This window comes from Grampus griseus (genome assembly GCF_964374135.1).
Source record: "Grampus griseus genome assembly, chromosome: 1".
Lineage (NCBI taxonomy): Eukaryota > Metazoa > Chordata > Mammalia > Artiodactyla > Delphinidae > Grampus > Grampus griseus.
Genome location: NC_139017.1, coordinates 161,202,991 through 161,224,577, shown reverse-complemented (window position 1 = coordinate 161,224,577; position 21,587 = coordinate 161,202,991). Strand labels below are relative to the sequence as shown.

Sequence of the window (21,587 nt, the reverse complement as noted above, 5' to 3'; positions counted from 1 at the left end):
TCCATATCAATTCAGTAGCTCAGTTGTTTTGTTTTGTTTTTATTCCCTTAATGAAATCGTTCTCATTGGGTTGGCCGAAAAATTCATACGATGTTAATGGAAAAACCCAAATGAACTTTTTGGCCAACCCAATGGCTAGAAAAGGGTATAGAGGAAAATATAAAGGACCCTCTGGGGCCTCTACTCAGCTTGAGATGAAATTAAAAACAGAGTTATATCCCACCCCACCCCTCTCTCTATGCCTACATTCCCTTATGATGGCATTTTGCTTGTTTGCTCCCAGAGGTAACCACTCTCCTGAATTTGGTAAATTCCCTTTTGGGCCACTAAATTCTCCTGTGGTTTCTACTACAAAGGTGGTTCTCTGTTAACAAGTCAGGATGTAAATCATGCTAGGCATTTATCTATGAGATGGAAATGAAAGGTCTTTGAAAAGCAAGAAATGGGTAAGCAGGTACAGCGTACTAATGAGTGGTAATATTTATGAAGAATGCCGATTTAATATCTATATACTAGACAAAAAATTTCATCTCAACAGATAAAGTTTCAAATTTTTTCTGCCTATTAAAAAAAAGTAGGGCTCATCATTCATCAATTTTTCCTTCTACCAATAATCCTAATAAAAGTCCTGTGAAGTGGGGAGTTCCCTGGTGGCCTAGTGGTTAGGATTCTGGGCTTCCACTGCCACATCACAGGTTCAATCCCTGGTCTGGGAACTGAGATCCCGCAAGCCGTGCAGCGCAGCCAAAAAAAAGATTTACTGAGATAAAACTTTCAAATAATACTTTGTAGTTCTCAATCAACATAAAAAGCTGTTTCTGTGTTCACTAGAATCCTTTACTATGTATCATATTAAAACAAACAGCTAAAAAAAAAAAACCAGCTGATTTAGCACATGTCCTTAAATTAGGCACAAGACCAAAGATATTTATTTATTTATTTAGCTGAGCCGGGTCTTAGTTGCGGCACACGGGATCTTTAGTTGCAGCATGCGAACCCTTAGTTGCAGCATGCATGTGGGATCAAGTTCCCTGACCAGGGATCGAACCCAGCCCCCTACATTGGGAGCATGGAGTCTTAGCCACTGGACCACCAGGGAAGTACCAAGAATTTTAGTGAATTCTACCCAACCATTTAAGCTGGAACTTTCCTTCTCTCTCTAACTTTCCATTCCCTCTCTCTAGCTCTTTTTTTATTTTCCCCATCATATACCTTCCACTCAATAATTAGCCTCTTTTTTCCCCACTTTTCCTTTGTATAAGAATATATTGCTTTAAAAGATGTCATATTGTAATACGGGAGTTCCCAATCCCCGGGCCGCATACCAATATCCCCTCATTCATATTACTGCCTGAACCATCCCCCACGCATCCCCCCATCCATGGAAAAGTTGTCTTCCACGAAACTGGTCCCTGGTGGCAAAAAGGTTGGGGACCACTGTTGTAATATTTCCTCTTTCCTTCATTCCTTTTCCATCAGTATTCAATTCATTTTACTCTGAAATTTGTTGTTATGTGTTCTCCCACATGAGAATAGGAGTGGTTTTGGGAAAGGTGCTTTAGAAATAATTTTGTTATTTGGAGGCAAAGTTAGTAAGGAGATTGCTGGATGAATAAATTTTCATATAGCTATAGAACAATATTAACATAGAAATAAATAATAGATGGATTAATTAAAAATAAACTTCTTCATGAGACTTGAAAGAAGAACATTTGGCATTATTTGGTCACCAGAATTATCAGAGACATTTCTCATACCTATCTAGATCTAAAAATAAATGCTTCTGAGAGAGAAGGAACAGGTATACTTTCTTCATGTAATCCAGGAATCAAGAGAAAGTGTTAGGGGTCTGTCATGTACTCCTTAAAGGATTTTCTGTTGAATACCAATCAAAAATTATTATTCCCTCTTTCTGCTTCAGTAGATTTTCTGAATGGCCTATTGTCACAACAGTATATTCCCTCTTTCTACCTGCAGGTTAATTTTGATAGGTTTAAAGTTTTTTTCCATGAGAGAATATATTTTCTGGCACCTCACCTTAAAACCTTTCTCTCAACTTAGAACTTTTATCAAAAAAGTATACATATCAAATTGCCAGAGTAAAGCAGCATCACTTCTTGACGTAGTTACGGTCAAAGATCTCTTTTCCCAGAGTTGGAACCTCAGACCTAATTGTACCTGCAGGTACAGAGAGAGACCTTCTCCCTGGCTATCTTCTTGAGTGCTTTGCCCAGTTCTATTTCCCAAAGGTCAGAACTATGCAGTATTTCCAAGGGAAGTTATGGGCCTGCTCTAGACAAAGCCTGCTTTGTTCATTAGTGGCAGGTTTTGCTTTCTGTAATTTTGTTGCAGTTTTCTAAAACAGTTTTTTAAATTCAATAATAATCCTCTTTCAGAAGGCAAAAATGAGTATAAGTACAATAGTGTAAGTACCATAAATTAGTGTTCTCCATTTACAGAATTCTAATGCTGTTAAAATGATTGTATAAAAGCAAGATCTGTTTCAAGCTGGATGGGCATAAAAGATAATTAAACAGACCCATTAGATTATAAAAGTAATTGGCCACAATATACTTAAGTCAACCCATTATGCCATATACCTTAAACTTAAAAAAAAAAAGATAATTGGTACCTCTTGATAATGGAGTATGTATCTCGTTGCACAAAGCTATGTATTTTTAAGTTTTGGACAATAACTGATTATTAAAAGTTTTGGGGGTAAAATGAGAGAATTTTATACACTTTAAATCTACACATTTTTTAAGACCCGACAAGGTATAAGAAATAGGTGTGGAACTAAGACGGTCCCAGTAATTTTGTTGCTTATTACTAAGCCTAGTGAAGGGGAGTGGGTAGTGAAGGCTATCTTGAAAACTAAGTTATCTGTCAACTACAATTGCCTGTGCCTTACCTTGCCTTCCAACGTGAATGACTAATTGGTTGTAAATCAGATTCTCAAATGAACTAGTTTTACCGTCTAACCCTGTTTTATCCCTTATCTCTAGCAAGTAATGTAGGTATAACATGTATCTGTAGCAAATAGTTTATCTGAAGATGAAAAGTGCTAAGTTATTTTTTAATAATACTATACATTTATTTTAAAATCACCTCAGAAATTCACCTGGAACAACTAAACTTGAACTAAAAAACATTGAATTAAATGTTGACCAGGAAAAAACTTAGGGTTGAAGAAAGAAACTGCTAGAACTCTGCATAATATGTGAAATAAGAAACAAGCCTCTGAAATGTGAGGTGCTAGCTACAACTTGGAGGAGGGAGTAAGTAGTTTAAACACCAGGGCATAGTTTCACGGTACTTCTCAAACTGGAAACTCCCAACTGTAATTAGTTATCTTCCTCTCCTAACTCCACCCCCTCCAAAAAACACCAAGACCTCCAACTCTGTGAATTGCTTTCCTAGTGGCCTGCGGCTGCATGACTTCCTTGGAACACACAATCCTAAAACTATAGCCAGCATTCTACACCCTGTTTTCTGGCAAACAAAGGGAAACAAGGAGGGAAAAGCCACCTTGTTTTGGTTCTCATTGGAAAACAGAATGGGACCATGAGGACGTTTTAAATTCCATACTGAGTTTAAATAGAAACAGTGGGGTATCCAAATGTGACTCCAAGCCTGTATTTCTTCTGTCAAATTGGAAATAGGGGCTTCCCTGGTGGCTCAGTGGTTAAGAATCAGCCTGCCAGTGCAGGGGACACGGGTTTGAGCCCTGGTCCATGAAGATCCCACATGCCACGGAGCAAGGCCGTTCACCACAACTACTGAGCCTGCACTCTAGAGCCCGCAAGCCACAACTACTGAGCCTGCATGCCACAACTACTGAAGCCGCGTGCCTAGAGCCTGTACTCTGCAACAAGAGAAGCCACCGCAAGGAGAAGCCCGCGGACGGCAATGAAGAGTGGCCCCCGCTTGCCGCAACTAGAGAAAGCACGTGCGCAGCAACAAAGACCCAGTGCAGCCAAAAATAAATTAATTAATTTTTAAAAATTGGAAATGGGAGGGAGATGGTCATAAAATCAGAATTGCTGAGAACAAATATTTGGTTGATGTGCAGGTTTGCTTATGAACAGTTTCAAATTCACCTCCCTAAGCCCTTATTTATGAGTACAGAAACAATATTTGAGGTGTAATTGTATCATTAAGAATAAAAAAGATCGGGACTTCCCTGATGGCGCAGTGGTTGAGAGTCTGCCTGCCGATGCAGGGGACACGGGTTCGTGCCCCGGACCGGGAAGATCTCACATGCCGCAGAGTGGCTGGGCCTGTGAGCCATGGCCGCTGAGCCTGTGCGTCCGGAGCCTGTGCTCCGCAACGGGAGAGGCCACAACAGTGAGAGGCCCGCGTACCACCAAAATAAAATAAAATAAAAAAGATGGTTTCTCAATACCTGAGTATACTTTTTCTTGTATAATTTATTCATCCATCAGTTTCTCTTTCTTTCTATTGCAGTTTTCTAAGTGATGCAATTGAATTTTCTTAAAGTCAGACAAAAATTCACAGTAGGAAGCCTGAATAGTTTCAGTGGATCCAAGAATGCTACGGAGATTAGTGGCTTCAATTAGATCTAATCAGCCACTGCTCTCAAGAATTTATGCATACTTTAAAACCCTTTATTCCACAGCTGAAAAGTTTACACCTGGTGAATTTAGATTACCGTTAAATTTGGTCTCTAGCTCCTTTAGCACAAGATTGTACTCATGGTGAACAAGGGTGGTATTCTTAAAAGAATGTAGGACTAGAAACTGTTGTTTGGGTGATCCAAACCTACTTACTTTAACATGTGTCACTACTCCAAGAAAATGTCCTTGAATGGTTTAATTTGCTTAATACTTCAGACTATGATTTTTATGTAGGAAATAATTCTTTTTTTTTTTTTTTGGCTACATTGGGTCTTTGTTGCTGAGCGCAGGCTTTCTCTAGTTGTGGCGAGCGAGGGCTACTCTTCGTTGCAGTGCGTGGGTTTCTCGCTGCAGTGGCTTGTCTTGTTGTGGAGCACGGGCTCTAAGCACGTGGGCTTCAGTAGTTGTGGCACGTGGGCTCAGTAGCTGTGCCTCGCGGGCTCTAGAGCGCAAGCTCAGTAGTTGTGGCACACGAGCTTAGTCGCTCCGCAGCATGTGAGATCTTCCTGGACCAGGGCTCGAACCCGTGTCCCCTGCATTGGCAGGTGGATTCTTAACCACTGTGCCACCAGAGAAGCCCGGAAATAATTCATTTTTATAGGAACCTAATGTTTAGAAAGAATTGCTTTCTTTTATGTACTTATATATATGCTGGACTTTATAAACTGTTATGATTTGAAAGCTCCCACTTTCAAAGTAAATTTGTTTTTATTCCAATTATAAAAGCCATACATGTTCACTGTAAAATAAAAAAACACACACACACAAAATAAAAGAAGCTAGAAGAAGCACAGATATCCTGTAGTCCTATCATCAAATTATATTTACATTTTCATTTAGTTCTTTGCATTCTCCTTTTTTTTTTGAATTTTTGAATTTTATTTTTTTTTATACAGAAGGTTCTTATTAGTTATCTATTTTATACATATTAGTGTATATATGTCAATTCCGATTTCCCAATTCATCCCACCACCAACACTGCTCCCCCCTGCCCGCCACTTTACCCCCTTGGTGTCCATACGTTTGTTCTCTACAGCTGTATCTCTTTTTTTGCCCTGGAAACCGGTTCAACTGTACCATTTTTCTAGGTTCCACATATATGCGTTAATATATGATATTTGTTTTTCTGACTTACTTTACTCTATATGACAGTCTCTAGATCCATCCACGTCTCTACAAATGCCCCAGTTTCGTCCCTGTCTGAGTAATATTCCATTGTATATATGTACCACATCTTCTTTATCCATTCATCTGTCGATGGGCATTTAGGTTGCTTCCATGACTTGGCTGTTGTAAATAGTGCTGCAATGAACATTGGAGTGCATGTGTCTTTTTGAATTATGGTTTTCTCAGGGTATATGCCCAGTAGTGGGATTGCTGGGTCATAAGGTAATTCTATTTTTAGTTTTTTAAGGAACTTCCATACTGTTCTCCATAGTGGCTGTATCAATTTACATTCCCACCAACAGTGCAAGAGGGTTCCCTTTTCTCCACACCCTCTCCAGCATTTATTGTTTCTAGATTTTCTTATGATGCCCATTCTAACTGGTGTGAGGTGATACCTCATTGTAGTTTTGATTTGCAGTTCTCTAATAATTAGTGATGTTGAGCAGCTTTTCATGTGCTTCTTGGCCATCTGTATGTCATCTTTGGAGAAATGTCTATTTAGGTCTGCTCATTTTTCGATTGGGTTGTTTGTTTTGTTAATATCGAGCTGCATGAGCTGTTTATATATTTTGGAGATTAATCCTTTGTCCGTTGATTCGTTTGCAAATATTTTCTCCCATTCTGAGGGTTGTCTTTTCGTCTTGTTTGTAGTTTCCTTTGCTTTGCAAAAGATTTTAAGTTTCATTAGGTCCCATTTGTTTATTTTTGTTTCTATTTCCATAACTCTAGGAGGTGGATCAAAAAAGATCTTGCTGTGACTTATGTCAAAAAGTGTTCTTCCTATGTTTTCCTGTAAGAGTTTTATAATGTCCAGTCTTACGTTTAGTTCTCTAACCCATTTTGAGCTTATTTTTGTGTATGGTGTTAAGGAGTGTTCTAATATCATTCTTCTACATGTAGCTGTCCAGTTTTCCCAGCGCCACTTATTGAAGAGATTGTCTTCTCTCCATTGTATATCCTTGCCTCCTTTGTCGTAGATTAGTTGACCATAGGTGCATGGGTTTATCTCTGGGCTTTCTGTCCTGTTCCATTGATGTATATTTCTGTTTTTGTGCCAGTACCATATTGTCTTGATTATTGTAGCTTTGTAGTATAGTCTGAAGTCAGGGAGTCTGATTCCTCCAGCTCCGTTTTTTTCCCTCAAGGCTGCTTGGGCTATTGGGGGTCTTTTGTGTCTCCATACAGATTTTAAGATTTTTTGTTCTAGTTCTGTAAAACATGCCACTGGTAATTTGATAGGGATTGCATTGAATCTGTAGATTGCTTTGGGTAGTATAGTCATTTTCACAATATTGATTCTTCCAATCCAAGAACATGGTATATCTCTCCATCTGTTTGTGTCATCTTTTTTTTTTTTTTTCTTTTTTTGCGGTACGCGGGCCTCTCACTGTTGTGGCCTCTCCCATTGCAGAGCACAGGCTCCAGACGCGCAGGCTCAGTGGCCATGGCTCACGGGCCCAGCCGCTCTGCAGCATGTGGGATCCTCCCAGACCGGGACACAAACCCATGTCCCCTGCATCAGCAGGTGGACTCTCAACCACTGCGCCACCAGGGAAGCCCCTGTTTATGTCATCTTCGATTTCTTTCATCAGTGTCTTATAGTTTTCTGAGTGCAGGTCTTTTACCTCCTTAGGTAGGTTTATTCCTAGATATTTTATTCTTTTTGTTGCAATGGTGAATGGGATTGTTTCCTTAATTTCTCTTTCTGATCTTTCGTTGTTAGTGTATAGGAATGCAAGAAATTTCTGTGCATTAATTTTGTATCCTGCAACTTTACCAAATTCATTGATTAGCTCTAGTAGCTTTCTGGTGGCATCTTTAGGATTCTCTATGTATAGTATCATGTCATCTGCAAACAGTGACAGTTTGACTTCTTCTTTTCCAATTTGTATTCCTTTTATTTCTTTTTCTTCTCTGATTGCTGTGGCTAGGACTTCCGAAACTGTGTTGAATAATAGTGACGAGAGTGGACACCCTTGTCTTGTTCCTGGTCTTAGAGGAAATGCTTTCAGTTTTTCACCATGGCGAATGATGTTTGCTGTGGGTATGTCATATATGGCCTTTATTATGTTGAGGTAGGTTCCCTCTGTGCCCACTCTCTGGAGAGTTCTTATCATAAATGGGTGTTGAATTTTGTCAAAAACTTTTTCTGCATCTATTGAGATGATCATATGTTATTTCTTCTTCAATTTGTTAATATGGTATATCACATTGATTGATTTGAGTATATTGAAGAATCCTTGCATCCCTGGGATAAATCCCACTTGATCATGGTGTATGATCCTTTTAATGTGTTTTTGGATTCTGTTTTCTAGTATTTTGTTGAGGATTTTTGCATCTATATTCATCAGTGATATTGGTCTGTAATTTTCTTTTTTTGTAGTATCTTTGTCTGGTTTTGGTATCAGGGTGATGGTGGCCTCATAGAATGAATTTGGGAGTGTTCTTTCCTCTGCAATTTTTTAGAAGACTTTGAGAAGAATGGGTGTTAACTCTTCTCTAAATGTTTGATAGAATTCAGCTGTGAAGCCATCGGTCCTGGACTTTTGTTTGTTGGAAGATTTTTAATCACAGTTTCAATTTCATTACTTGTGATTGGTCTGTTCATATTTTCTATTTCTTCCTTGGATCAGTCTTGGAAGGTTATACCTTTCTAAGAATTTGTCCATTTCTTCCAGGTTGTCCGTTTTATTGGCATAGATCTGCTTGTAGTAGTCTCTTAGGATGCTTTGTATTTCTGAAGTGTCCCTCGTAACTTCTCCTTTTTCATTTCTAATTTTATTGATTTGAGTCCTCTCCCTGTTTTTCTTGTTGAGTCTGGCTAAAGGTTTATCAATTTTGTTTATCTTCTCAACGAACCAGCTTTTAGTTTTATTCACTTTGCTATATTGTTTTCTTTGTTTCTATTTCATTTATTTCTGCTCTGATCTTTATGATTTCTTTCCTTCTCCTAACTTTGGGTTTTGTTTGTTCTTCTATCTCTAGTTCCTTTAGGTGTAAGGTTAGATTGTTTATTTGAGAGTTGCCTTGTTTCTTGAGGTAGGCTTGTATTGCTATAAACTTCCCTCTTAGAACTGCTTTTGCTGCATCCCATTGGTTTTGGATCGTCGTGTTTTTGTTGTAATTTGTCTCTAGATATTTTTTGATTTCTTCAGTGATCTCTTGGTTATCTAGTAACATATTGTTTAGCCTCCATGTGTTTACGTTTTTCTCCCTGTAATTGATTTCTGGTCTCATAGCATTGTGGTCAGAAAAGATGCTTGATATGATTTCAGTTTTCTTAAATTTACCAAGACTTGATTCGTGACCCAAGATGTGCTCTGTCCTGGAGAATATTCTGTGTGCACTTGAGAAGAAAATGTAATCTGCTGTTTTTGGATGGAATGTCCTATAAATATCAATTAAATCTATCTGGTCTATGGTGTCATTTAAAACTTGTGTTTCCTTATTAATTTTCTGTCGGATGATCTGTCCATTGGTGTAAGTGAAGTGTTAAAGTCCCCCACTATTATTGTGTTACTGTCGTTTTCTTCATTTCTAGCTGTTAGCAGTTGCCTTGTGTATTGAGGTGCTCCTATGTTGGGTGCATATATATTTATAATTATCATATCTTCTTCTTGGATTGATCCCATGATCATTATGTTGTGTCCTTCCTTGTCTCCTGTAACATTCTTTATTTTAGAGTCTATTTTATCTGATATGAGTATTGTTACTCCAGCTTTCTTTTGATTTCCATTTGCATGGAATATCTTTTTCATCCCCTCACTTTCAGTCTGAATGTGTCCCAAGGTCTGAAGTGCGTCTCTTGTAGACAGCATATAGATGGGTCTTGTTTTTGTATCCATTCAGCGAGCCTGTGTCTTTTGGTTGGAGCATTTAGTCCATTCATGTTTAAGGTAATTATCAATATGTATGTTCCTATTACCATTTTCTTAATGTTATGGGTTTCTTTTTGTAGGTCCTTTTCTTCTCTTGTGTTTCCCACTTAGAGAAGTTCCTTTAGCATTTGTTGTAGAGCTGGTTTGGTGGTGCTGAATTCTCTTAGCTTTTGCTTGTCTGTAAAACTTTTGATTTCTCTGTCGATTCTGAATGATATCCTTGCCGGGTAGAGTAATCTTGGTTGTAGGTTCTTAACTTTCATTGCCTTAAATATATCATATCACTGTCTTCTGGCTTATAGAGTTTCTGCTGAGAAATCAGCTGTTAACCTTATGGGAGTTCCCTTGTATGTTGTCATTTTTCCCTTGCTGCTTTTAATAATTTTTCTTTGGCTTTAATTTTTGTCAATTTGATTACTATGTGTCTTGGCATGTTTCTCCTTGGGTTTAACGTGCCTGGGACTCTCTGCGCTTCCTGGACTTGGGTGGCTGTTTCCTTTCCCATTTTAGGGAAATTTTCAGCCATAATCTCTTCACATATTTTCTCGGGTCCTTTCTCTCATCTCCTTCTGGGACACCTATAATGCGAATGTTGTTATGTTTAATATTGTCCCAGAGGTCTCTTATCTCTTAGGCTGTCTTCATTTCTTTTCATTCTTTTTTCTTTATTCTGTTCCACAGCAGTGAACTCCACCATTCTGTCTTCCAGGTCACTTATTCTTCTGCCTCAGTTATTCTGCTATTGATTCCTTCTAGTGTATTTTTCATTTCAGTTATTGTATTATTCATCTCTGTTTGTTTGTTCTTTAATTCTTCTAGGTCTTTGTTAAACATTTCTTGCATCTTCTTGATCTTTGCCTCCATTCTTTATCCGAGGTCCTGGATCATCTTCACTATCATTATTCTGAATTCTTTTTCTGGAAAGTTGCCTATCTCCACTTCATTTAGTTGTTTTTCTGGGGTTTTATGTTGTTTTGTCATCTGGTACAAAGTCTTCTGCCTTTTCATTTTGTCTAACTTTCTGTGAATATCCCATTCTCCTTTTTAATGTATATTATAGTTTAGGTAATGCAGTGCATGTAACTTCCTACTGTATTTTTTTTTTTTTTTTTTTTTGCATTACGCGGGCCTCTCACTGTTGTGGCCTCTCCCATTGCAGAGCACAGGCTCCGGACGCACAGGCTCAGCGGCCATGGCTCACAGGCCCAGCCGCTCCACGGCATGTGGGATCTTCCCAGACCGGGGCACGAACCCGTGTCCCCTGCATCGGCAGGTGCACTCTCAACCACTGCACCACCAGGGAAGCCCCCTACTCTATTTTTAACCTGTATTTGAAAAAATATGTTCATGGCCCTGGCCCCTATTCTAGTTCTAAATAATACCTAGTTAGGGACTTCCCTGGTGACCAGTGTTTAAGAATCTTCATTCTAATGCAAGGGACATGGGTTCAGTCCCTGGTTGGGGAACAAAGATCCCACATGCCACAGGGCAACTAAGCCCGCACGCTGTAGAGCCCCCATGCCACAACTAGAGATAGCCCCCGCGCCGCAACAAAAGATCTCACATGCCGCAGCAAAGATCCCACGTGCCACAACTAAGACCCAACGTAGCCATATGAATAAATAAATAAATGTTTTTTAAAAAAGTAATAGGGACTTCCCTGGCGGTCCAGTGGTTGAGACTTTGCCTTTCAATGCATGGGGTACGTGTCCCATCCCTGGTCAGGGAGCTAAGATCCCACATGCCTCATGGCCAAAAAATGAAAACATAAAACAGAAGCCATATTGTAACAAATTCAATAAAGACTTCAAAAATGGTCCACATCAAAAAATAAATAAATAGAGACTTCCCTGGTGGTGCAGTGGTTAAGAATCCGCCTGCCAATGCAGGGGATACGGGTTCAATCCCTGGTCCGGGAAGATCCCACATGCCACGGAGCAACTAAGCCCGTGTGCCACAGCTACTGAAGTGACCTGCATGCTGCAACTACTGAGCCCACATGCTGCAACAACTGAAGCCCAAGTGCTTAGAGCCCATGCTCCACAACAAGAGAAGCCACCACAATGAGAAGCCCATGCACCGCAACGAAGAGTAGCCCCCACTTGCTGTAACTAGAGAAAGCCCGCACATAGCAACGAAGACCCAGCGCAGCCAAAAATAAAGAAGGGAAGAAGGGAAGAAAGGAAGGAAGGAAGGGAGAGAGGGAGAGAGGCAGGAAGGAAGGATGGAAGGAAGGGAGGGAGGGAGGGAGGGAGAAAGAAAGAGAATTAGGTTACGTGCAGAGAATGTCTGCCTGTCTCTTTTAACATGCAAAAGTTTTCCAGATAGTAATCTGGAATTGCATTTAACAAGCTGACTAATCATAAGAATTGCCTGAGAAATTTTTTAAAAACAGATTTTTAGGTCCCAGCTCCTGGAGATTCTGTGTTTTGAAAAGGCAACTGGGCTGATTCCAAGTATTTGGAACAGATTTGGGTGTCACGGAAATAATGTTCTGTTTGTCATGAAAGTGAGGAGGGGAGAAGGGGAAGGAAAGGAGAATGTGAGAATATAAGAATATGAATGAATGAATTTGGGATGATAACTGGGTCAGGACTTGGTGTGGCTGAACCTCACTGCCTGATGCAAGAGGCATACCAGTTTCTAAAAGCTTTATGGACATGAAGATTAAACACATTTTCATAAAGCGTCAAAGAAAAAAAGTACTGCTCTCTTTGCTTTTTGTTTTCAGTGCCTTGATGGCAGATGCATTCATTTTTATCGTAAGCTGTTGGTATTTTCCACACACACTGTGACTTAATAGAAACTGAACTTATTTTGAGTTCGTATGCTAGCAGGCGTAAATATGTTTGAAAGGATATCATGATTTTCTTGTTTTGAATGTATAAGAGAAAGGACAGATAAATTTGTTGTTCAATATAATGAAGAACTAAAAGGGTTGAACTAAATCCTACTTTAGAAGGTCATTAGATATCCAAGAAGATAGTGGAAGCAGGCTAGATTGGATATATTTCATTTTAAGACTTTACAGACAGGAACTTTTCTGTGAATATGTTACCACCTAACATTCCTAAAGTTTTTGGCTATTTTTCTTTGTAAAAGCGTCACATAGCGCTAATAACCTTTACTTTCATACTGTTAGTTTGGGGTTTTGTTTGTTTTGGTTTGGGTTTTGTTTTTTTATATTATCTTCCCTATTACTTTTAACCAAACAGGCTTTTTCCTGTGTGTCTTTTGGAACTCAGTGAATTTCACTCAGTGGGTGGGTTAGCAAGAGATTTAAAGTTTCAGTCCTTCCTTGTCTCTGTAAGGAAGGCTACTCTTTGAGAATGAACAACTTATGATACTTATCTCCATTTCTGAAAGTGTTATCATTAACATATGTTAAATATCAATGTTATGATATCATGAATGCTCTGAAATGTGTCCAGGTCTCATTGACATTCCACAATTGGTAGAATACTGTCTTAGTTAAAGCACTCACTCTTAAAAACAGTACCATGTGTTCACCCTAGTGCCACTCTTGGTGGTCCATCCTGGGGTACCATTGAGGGGAAATTGTTAGGATAGGAGTTATTCTACGTCTCTAGCAACTAAACTTTAAAAAATATGATCCAATGTTATAACCATGTTCTATTGCATTTCATGTAAAGAATTAAAGTAGTTGAGACCCAAGATGCCCTCAAGTAAAGAAAAGAGTCACTGTCCTCTGTCATCTTCATCTGTTGCACTTCAGGAACAGACCCCTGTTTTGCCTATGTCATCTTAGGCATAGCAAAGTAATGCATCAGCAGCCATTGCTGCAGTCGCTCTGATAATTACTGTTGTGTAAATCTTACCTTTATCAATGGACTTCCCTAGACTCAGCATCTATGAACTGAAAAAAGATTGAATTTTTCAAGTGTTTCTTTAAAAAAAATTAATGCTTGTTGATTGTGTATTTTCTCTTATGAAAAAATATCGAATTAAGAGGGTTTTTTTAAGAGTATATATTATGCCCCTTTGTCCCCCCCCACCTCCAAATGCATTACTTGCTTCAAATGTGAAATTGTTTACAATAAACATGTTAACTTATTACATGTGATTATACAGTATGTGGTCCTTGATGTATTTCTATAAAGTAAAGGTCCCAATTTAATTCCAGGATTGTTATTCCACATGACTCTTTTTTTTCTTCTCCTCTAGACTTCTCCAAAGAACGCTGGGACAGTAGGTGGAGTGCAAAGTTGTATTGTGTTGCCTTCCTGCTTTTTTTGTTGCCTTCCTGCTTTTTTTTATTATTCTTGGCCCAGTCTTGGCTGCTCCTTTCTCTGCCACTAAAGCTCACTCACTAAACCCTGCATGTGTGGTCATTATGAGGGACTCATGGCCTTTCATTTCGATCCTGCACATTTATCATGTCAGTTATGTTTCTTGTCAAATCTTTAGAATCAGGATTGTCCCTAAAGCAATATTGTAATAAGCAAACTGAAATCTCATCTCTACTTTCAAAAAAGTTTTCCTTTATTTTGAAGCACTAATACCCCTGCCTCACCCCGCCCCCCAAGCCCCTTCCAATACTCCAAAACTACCTAAGGTCTTTTTTGCAAAGGGAGAAAATAATTTGATAACATATACAAGTAAGGTGTTAATACTTAAGTGTTACCCCCCTCCCTGAACTATTTATATCCTGAAAAAGGAGGGCAAGGGAGGGCAGTGTTTAACAGAGAATAATGACTCACTCACTGATGGTAGAATTCTCTGCTTCAATGACACAAGAGATAGTGGTGTTAGCTGAGACAGGCCTTCCCCCATGCCAAGAGGATGAGCATAGCAACAGCAATAGCCTACATTGGGGCAAGATCTCATGCACATTGGGAAGATATCCACATTTGTGCGTGTGTGTGCCTTTAAGAGACTTGAGCTAGTTATGATCATCTCATTGAATTTTTGTCCTAAAATGATGTCAGCTCCGTTTGGTTCCTTTTCCTCCTTAGTAATTTATCTGTTATGGATTTTGATGTTTGGTGTCCATGTGATGTCAAGGAGTCTGTCTGCATGATTATTTTATCATTGCTCTGATCCTTTCCAACTACCACAGGAAGAGAGGGGAAGGGACGTTTTCAAGATTGTGCTGAAATAATAAATTGGCTGTTCTCTTCCCTTTCTCCCTCTCACCATGCAACAGAAGAAGCAGGTCAGCCCACTGCAGACCCAGGCATGGTCATGGACAGTGTGGAAGCAGGAGACACAACACCTCCTACCAAAAGGAAGAGCAAGTTCTCAGGGTTTGGCAAGATCTTCAAGCCCTGGAAATGGCGGAAAAAAAAAAGCGATAAATTCAAAGAGACATCAGAAGGTGAGATGTTAAGATTTAAATATATGTTCTGAGTTAGAGAATTCCCCATTGAAGGTACCTAACTTTTTCATTCTCTTCCCAAGTTTCTATAACCCCCTGTTTGAAAAGGGAATTGAATCTTTTAATTAAAAAAACAAGTGGTCACTCACTAAGCCATATATGCTATATCCTCATTCCTAGGTTGGTATTTTGATAGGGTTCATGTTTATCAATTGAGTGGTGAATGGAGCTCCTGAACTACAGCAGATATAAGATGCTTCTTTTTTTCTATTCTGGCCACTTCCTCCCAGAAGTTCATCCATAAGTATCTTACTATTGCAATTTCCATTAAAAAAGGAGGGAATTCTCTGGCGGTCCAGTGGGTTAGGACTCCTCGCTCTCATTGCCAAGGGCCCGGGTGGCGGGCCAAAAATTTAAAAAAAGGAAAAGCTAAACTTATGAAAGGATAATTCTTTTTGGAAATGATATTTTCCCAATAGTACAGGTTGTGAATGAAATTAAGTTTTTAAATTCAAAGTTAGTTTTTGTGTTCTTTTCTTTCCTAAGAATAGAAAATTGAATCACTTTATTCTTTTACCTAAGGAGGTGAATTTTATCTGCCACATTTCTGAGTGTTTTTTTCCAATTTAATGTTAGTTTTAGAGCGAAAAATATCTATGCGAAAACCGAGAGAAGAGCTGGTTAAAAGAGGGGTTCTGTTGGAAGACGCTGAGCAGGGTGAGTTTGCAAATAGCATATGCCTGTCTCTGTACACTTGGTCTTTGGTTCTGCTAAGTATTTGAATTTTCTTTCTTTATTATTGCTGTTGTTGAGAGGGAAGGGGACTTAAAAAAACTGTTCATGCATCTAGAATATATATTTTTCTAACTTCTGTTAGAAAAGAAAAAGGCAATGCGGTAGAAAAGTCTGCAAAAGCACTGAACAGACAGTTCACTGAAGAGTACATACAAATGCCCAATAAACAAAAAGGTGGGTTTTTTACTTCATTAGTAATTAAGGGATACAAATTAAAACCAAAGTAAAATAGCTCTACGTATAAACTAGAAAACCTAAAATTAATCAGATGACCAACAACAAGAGTTGATGAGGGTATGAAATAAGTGGAATTCACATACACCTATTGATGCAAGTGTTAAAGTGGAAGAATCACCTTGAAAAACAGTTTAGCATAATCTATGAAAGCTGGAGATATGTAAACCTATGTGCAGTCTTTGGTATATACGCAACAAAAATATGTATACGTGTGTATCAGGAGATATGTATAAATATGCTCATAGCAGCAATATTTATTAACAGTAGAGCAAAATTGGAAACAACCCAAATGTCCATCAATAGTAAAATATATACATAATTTGTGACACATTGATAAAATGAAATATTATATAGCAATGCAAACAAACTATACCTACATGCTTTAATATGAATGTCATAAGTAATACTGAGCAATTGAAGTCAGTGATGAAAGAATATATATTGTATCATTTCTGTAAGTGTGAAGAAAAAACAGTGTTAGGAAAAAAAAAAGAGTTTAGTGAGCTGTATTAAGGAGAAAACTGGCCACCTCACAAAGAAAAGCCTAATGGCAGCAATGACTCTTACAAGATAGGAAATAATTAAAAGTTAAATGTGAGTTGAGACTGAACTGAGGAATAAAAAGTTCTTCTTGCCCTTTTACTAATTTTTGCTTACAAATTCACTCCAAACATGCTTTTAAAAGATACTTTCTCCCAGTAAATGATCTAAAAAAGTGATTGTATAGAAAAGTGGGTTGATTCTCCTGATTATCAAAAGAAAATGGAAACTAACTTTTTGGACTAAAGCTCAGGGGGTTTTAATGAATGAACTGTTGAAATAAATGCCTTCAAAACAGAAAAAAAAAGAAAAAGGAAAAACTGTTTGGAGATGCATGCTTATGTGGTTAAACTATAATAACACAAAGCAAGGATTATCATAAGAGTTAGGAGAGTGATTGATTGCTTTGTGGGGGAAGGAAAGGATGTTACTAGGGAGAGAGAGAGGCTTCAGAGAGCTCTGAAAACATTTTATTTCCTAATGTCCATGATGATCACACAAGGTTTTCCTTGTAATATGTCTTTGAAATTTACATTTCTATTTTGTACATTTTTCTCTACTGGCATTAAACTTGACAATGAAAAATACTAAATAATGATAAGATATTTCTATGGAATTCAGTGGCATACCATCTATATTTGATTTATTTTAAGAAGGCATTTTTTGTATAATTTTTAAAGATTACTTTCCATTTACAGTTATTACAAAATATTGGCTATATTCCCCGTGTTGTACAATACATCCTTGAGCCTGTCTTACACTCAGTAGTTTGTACCTCCCACTTCCCCACCCCTTTATTGCATATAATTGGGCATATATATTTTTTTTTTGTGGGAATGAAAATATCTAATGAAGAAAAAAATATTAAAACATAAATGAGAATAATTGATTTTTTTGTTTAAGGAATCTCAGCTTAGGGGGTAAACATAAGGGGTAAACCCCTTCCAATAATTGCTGCCTAATTTTCTGTATTAAAGTCCATTTTCTTGCTGAGGAATAAAAAAAGCTTCCTTCACCCTTCCTTCCAAGTACCTACCTTATCTGGTTGTGGTCTTTAACTCTGGAATTGCAGTTGAGTGGTTGGTGAAGGATCCTTGGGACAACCATTCTCTGTCTCTTTGTACATCCTCAGCTTTGTGCCAGCTGCAGTACTGTGTCATTTCCTTTTTATTTTTTAAATACCAAATTTGTCTCCAGGCCCATATTGCTGCCCTAATATTTCTTGTTTGTCTGTCATAAAGATCATGTTTTGGTATTTCAACACTCACTGCTGGTTTAATAATGTCAGGACTTTCTCTAATGTATGACTTTTATGAAGCAGCTGATCAGACGAGTAAGGCTGTAGTACATTGGTTGCATTTCATTTCTCTTCATTAGAATTACTTAGCATGAGACAAAATATGAAAGCCACGTTTTTGTTTGTTTGTTTGTTTGTTTTTTGTGGTATGGGGGCCTCTCACTGTTGTGGCTTCTCCCGTTGCGGAGCACAGGCTCCGGACACGCAGGCTCAGCGGCCACGGCTCATGGGCCCAGCCTCTCCGCGGCATGTGGGATCTTCCCAGACCGGGGCACGAACCCGTGTCCCCTGCATTGGCAGGCGGACTCTCAACCACTGCGCCACCAGGGAAACCCTGAAAGCCAAATTTTAAAAATATATCCTTTGGTTGGTGGAAGAAAGGAACCAAACCGAAGAAATACTATACTCTTTAGGTTTTGAACCATTTGAATATATTGCTTGTTTGCAAAATTTAATTAAATTATGTATTTATTGTCTCAACTATATAAAAGCTTAAGTAGAAAAAACAAGCTTGAAGGAAAAATACTAAAATATTATTAGCATTGGTTATTTCTGGATGTTGGAATAGGAATGTAGGGGATTTTTTTTCTTTCTATTTTTCTAAATTTTCTAAATTTTCATGAGTGTATTTGTTTTTTTACAGTAGGACACAAAAACTTCTAGGTATTTAGGTGGGTAACTACAGTTATAATGCCTCTGTTGCAACGTCTTTGGCCATTGTTTTTTGATAATAGCCGTTCCTCACCCTATGCCCTTTCCTACCTCTCACCTTTCTTGCTCACTCACCAAACCCCATACATTACTTCTTTCTTGTTTTTCACCTTCATTCAGTCTTTTTTGCCATATGCTTCCTATTGGCTCTTGATCCAAGTTGTTTACAGCTTAGAAGCAAGCTCAGAGGTCCAATTGCTAAGTGAATTGTAGCCATTGGACAAGATGTCCCTCTGCCAACCAGAGAACTGACCTAAACTGTACTCTGTAAGAAGAAACTAAGAGGACTTCCCTGGCGGCACAGTGGTTGAGAATCCGCCTACCAATGCAGGGGACATGGTTTCGATCCCTGGCCCGGAAAGATCCTACATGCTGCGGAGCCCCTAAGCCCTTGAGCCACAACTACTGAGCCTGCACTCTAGAGCCCGCAAGCCAAGAGTACTGAGCCTGCGTGCCACAACTACTGAAGCCCGCACGCCTAGAGCCCATGCTCCACAACAAGAGAAGCCACCGCAATGAGAAGCCCACGCACCGCAACGAAGAGTAGCGCCCGCTAGCCGCAACTAGAGAAAGCCCGCGTGCAGCAACAAAGACCCAACACAGCCAAAAATAAATAAATAAATAATTTTTTAAAAAAAGAAGAAACTAAGAGATGGGCCTCACAGCCTGGCTTACATATCTCCAGTTAAGGCTAAAAGCAGTATTTGAACCTTGCAGTTCTTTTCATACTCAGAGATGGCTTTTGGCTTGATTATAGTTCTGACTTGACTATATTATAAAATATGTAATGGATTTTCTGAGTTGGGGGTTGAGAGGCACTCATAGATGTTGAGGCCAGATTCTAATTCTATTCTATTCTGTTAGCATTTAGCACAAACCCTTTGCATTAAATATAAGAAGTTTGGGACTTCCCTGGTGGCACAGTGGTTAAGAATCCACCTGCCAATGCAGGGGACACAGGTTCGAGCCCTGGTCCAGGAAGATCCCACATGCCGTGGAGCAACTGAGCCTGTGCACCACGACTACTGAGCCTGCGCTCCAGAGCCCGCAAGCCACAACTATTGAGTCCACGTGCCACAACTACTGAAGCCCACACGTCACAACTACTGAAGCCCATGGGCCTAGAGCTCGTGCTCAGCAATAAGAGAAACCACTGCAATGAGAAGCCCGCACACCACAATGAAGAGTAGCCCCAGCTCGCTGCAACTAGAGAAAGCCCATGCACAGCAACAAAGACCCAACGCAGCTAAAAATAAATAAATGAATTTATTTTTTTTAAATATATGTTTATATAAGAAGTTTCACTTCAAAGTAGACAATCCTGATTAAGTAACTTGCAAGATGACTGATCACTTTTGCTGGTATGTGCTGAGTAGAAACTAATTAATAATGTGTCTTTACCTTTCACTGTATGTTTTTTAAAAGTAGGGGCTTTGGGCTTCCCTAGTAGCACAGTGGTTAAGAATCTGCCTGTCAATGCAGGGGACATGGGTTCGAGCCCTGGTCTGGGAAGATTCCACATGCCACTGAGCAACTAAGCCCGTGCACCACAACTACTGAGCCTGCACTCTAGAGCCCGCGAGCCACAACTACTGAGCCCGCGTGCCACAACTACTGAAGGCCACGTGCCTAGAGCCCGTGCCTCGCAGCAGGAGAAGCCACTGCAATGAGAAGCCTGAGCACTGCAACAAAAGAGTAGCCCCCGCTCGCCGCAACTAGAGAAAGCCTGCACGCAGCAACGAAGACCCAATGCTGCCAAAAATAAATAAATAAATATTTTTAAAAAAAGAAAGAAAGTAGGGGCTTTGAAATGATTCATTGCTTTACATTCTAGAAAGTCCTGTTTTTGTTAAAGGTGCGCTATATTAACATAAGCAGTAACTTACAACATTTACATAGTTGTTGTCATCTTGTCCCTTCCTCTGTTTTAAAATTTAAAAAATAGTTGTCAGAATACTTTCACTTTAGAAGTACATTTTTCATTCAGTGCTCATTTGCCTTAGACTTATACTACTTTTAGCCCAAGCTCCACCTCTTTCTGAGACTGTATGAAGAATGATACTGTCTAATCTCTTAGTAGGAAGTGGTGGGTTGGGGTGAGGGAGTCTGGTCTATGAGAACTCGAGGGACTAACTCAAGAGACACTAAAATGAAGAGTGTCTCCCTATGGAAAACAAAGAGAGTAACTAGAGAGCAAATAGTTCCAGTTCCCATGACACTAGGAGGTGAGACAGTTTTCAGTCTCTAACCTCAGTGTTTCAGTTCTCTCCTCCAAAGGAAACCTCAGCAGTAACTGGGAACACTTGTCTATTTCCTCCATAAAAGGATCTTGCCTACAAGTTTAATAGCGATGAGTGTTCATCCCAAAGCCTGCAGCCTAGTGATCATTCCTGCAGTTTAGCTTATAGGAATTCATCATGTGTACCGTGTTTTACCTTTGATGTGTCTATCAGTTCTCCCCCTTGCTGTCCACTCCTAATGCCCTCAGGCACCCTCTGCTATTTCTCACCTACATTCTGCTCATTATTAGTTTTCCTATTCCAATCACTGCCTAATCCATCCTTCTCACAGCTCTCAGAATTAACTTTCTAAAAGACAGAGCAGATCATATCTCTCTCCTACTTTAATTCTTTGGCTTCCTGTTTCCTAAAGGATTCAGTCCAGGCTCTTTTACATGGTGCTTGGCACCCTTCATAGGCTGGCTTTTGCTTGCCTTTCCATTCCTATTAACTTTTTCTTATGTGCATCTGTTCTCCTGCCAGGACAAACTAATTGTCAGTTCCCAAACATGTCGAATAATTTCACACCTTCATACATGCTATTTCTTCTTCCTACATGGTCTTTGCTCATCTTGTCATCGAGTGGCAGGCTCCTACTCCTCCTTTAAGACTCAGTTTAGCTACGACTTTCTGTGAAGCTTTTCTAACCCCATTCCCACCCCCAAGAAAATTGTTTCTTCATTTGTACCATAGCACATCACTCATAAT

General features: G+C 39.1%; 1 protein-coding gene across 6 annotated transcripts in view; it reads left to right on the top strand.

Annotated features, from left to right (window-relative positions):
• The window catches only part of PHACTR4 (phosphatase and actin regulator 4), a 116,812-nt gene that overhangs the window by 71,592 nt on the left and 23,633 nt on the right, over positions 1-21,587 (top strand). For 3 of the 6 annotated variants that reach the window (XM_082650164.1, XM_082650165.1, XM_082650163.1), the window contains 3 exons: positions 13,868-13,891; positions 14,850-15,020; positions 15,657-15,737. In XM_082650164.1, coding sequence (XP_082506290.1) covers positions 13,868-13,891; positions 14,850-15,020; positions 15,657-15,737 — 276 coding nt within the window. Of the gene's footprint in view, positions 1-13,867; positions 13,896-14,849; positions 15,021-15,656; positions 15,738-21,587 lie in introns of all 6 variants that reach the window. The other 3 variants (XM_082650167.1, XM_082650162.1, XM_082650166.1) reach the window with 2 other exon arrangements.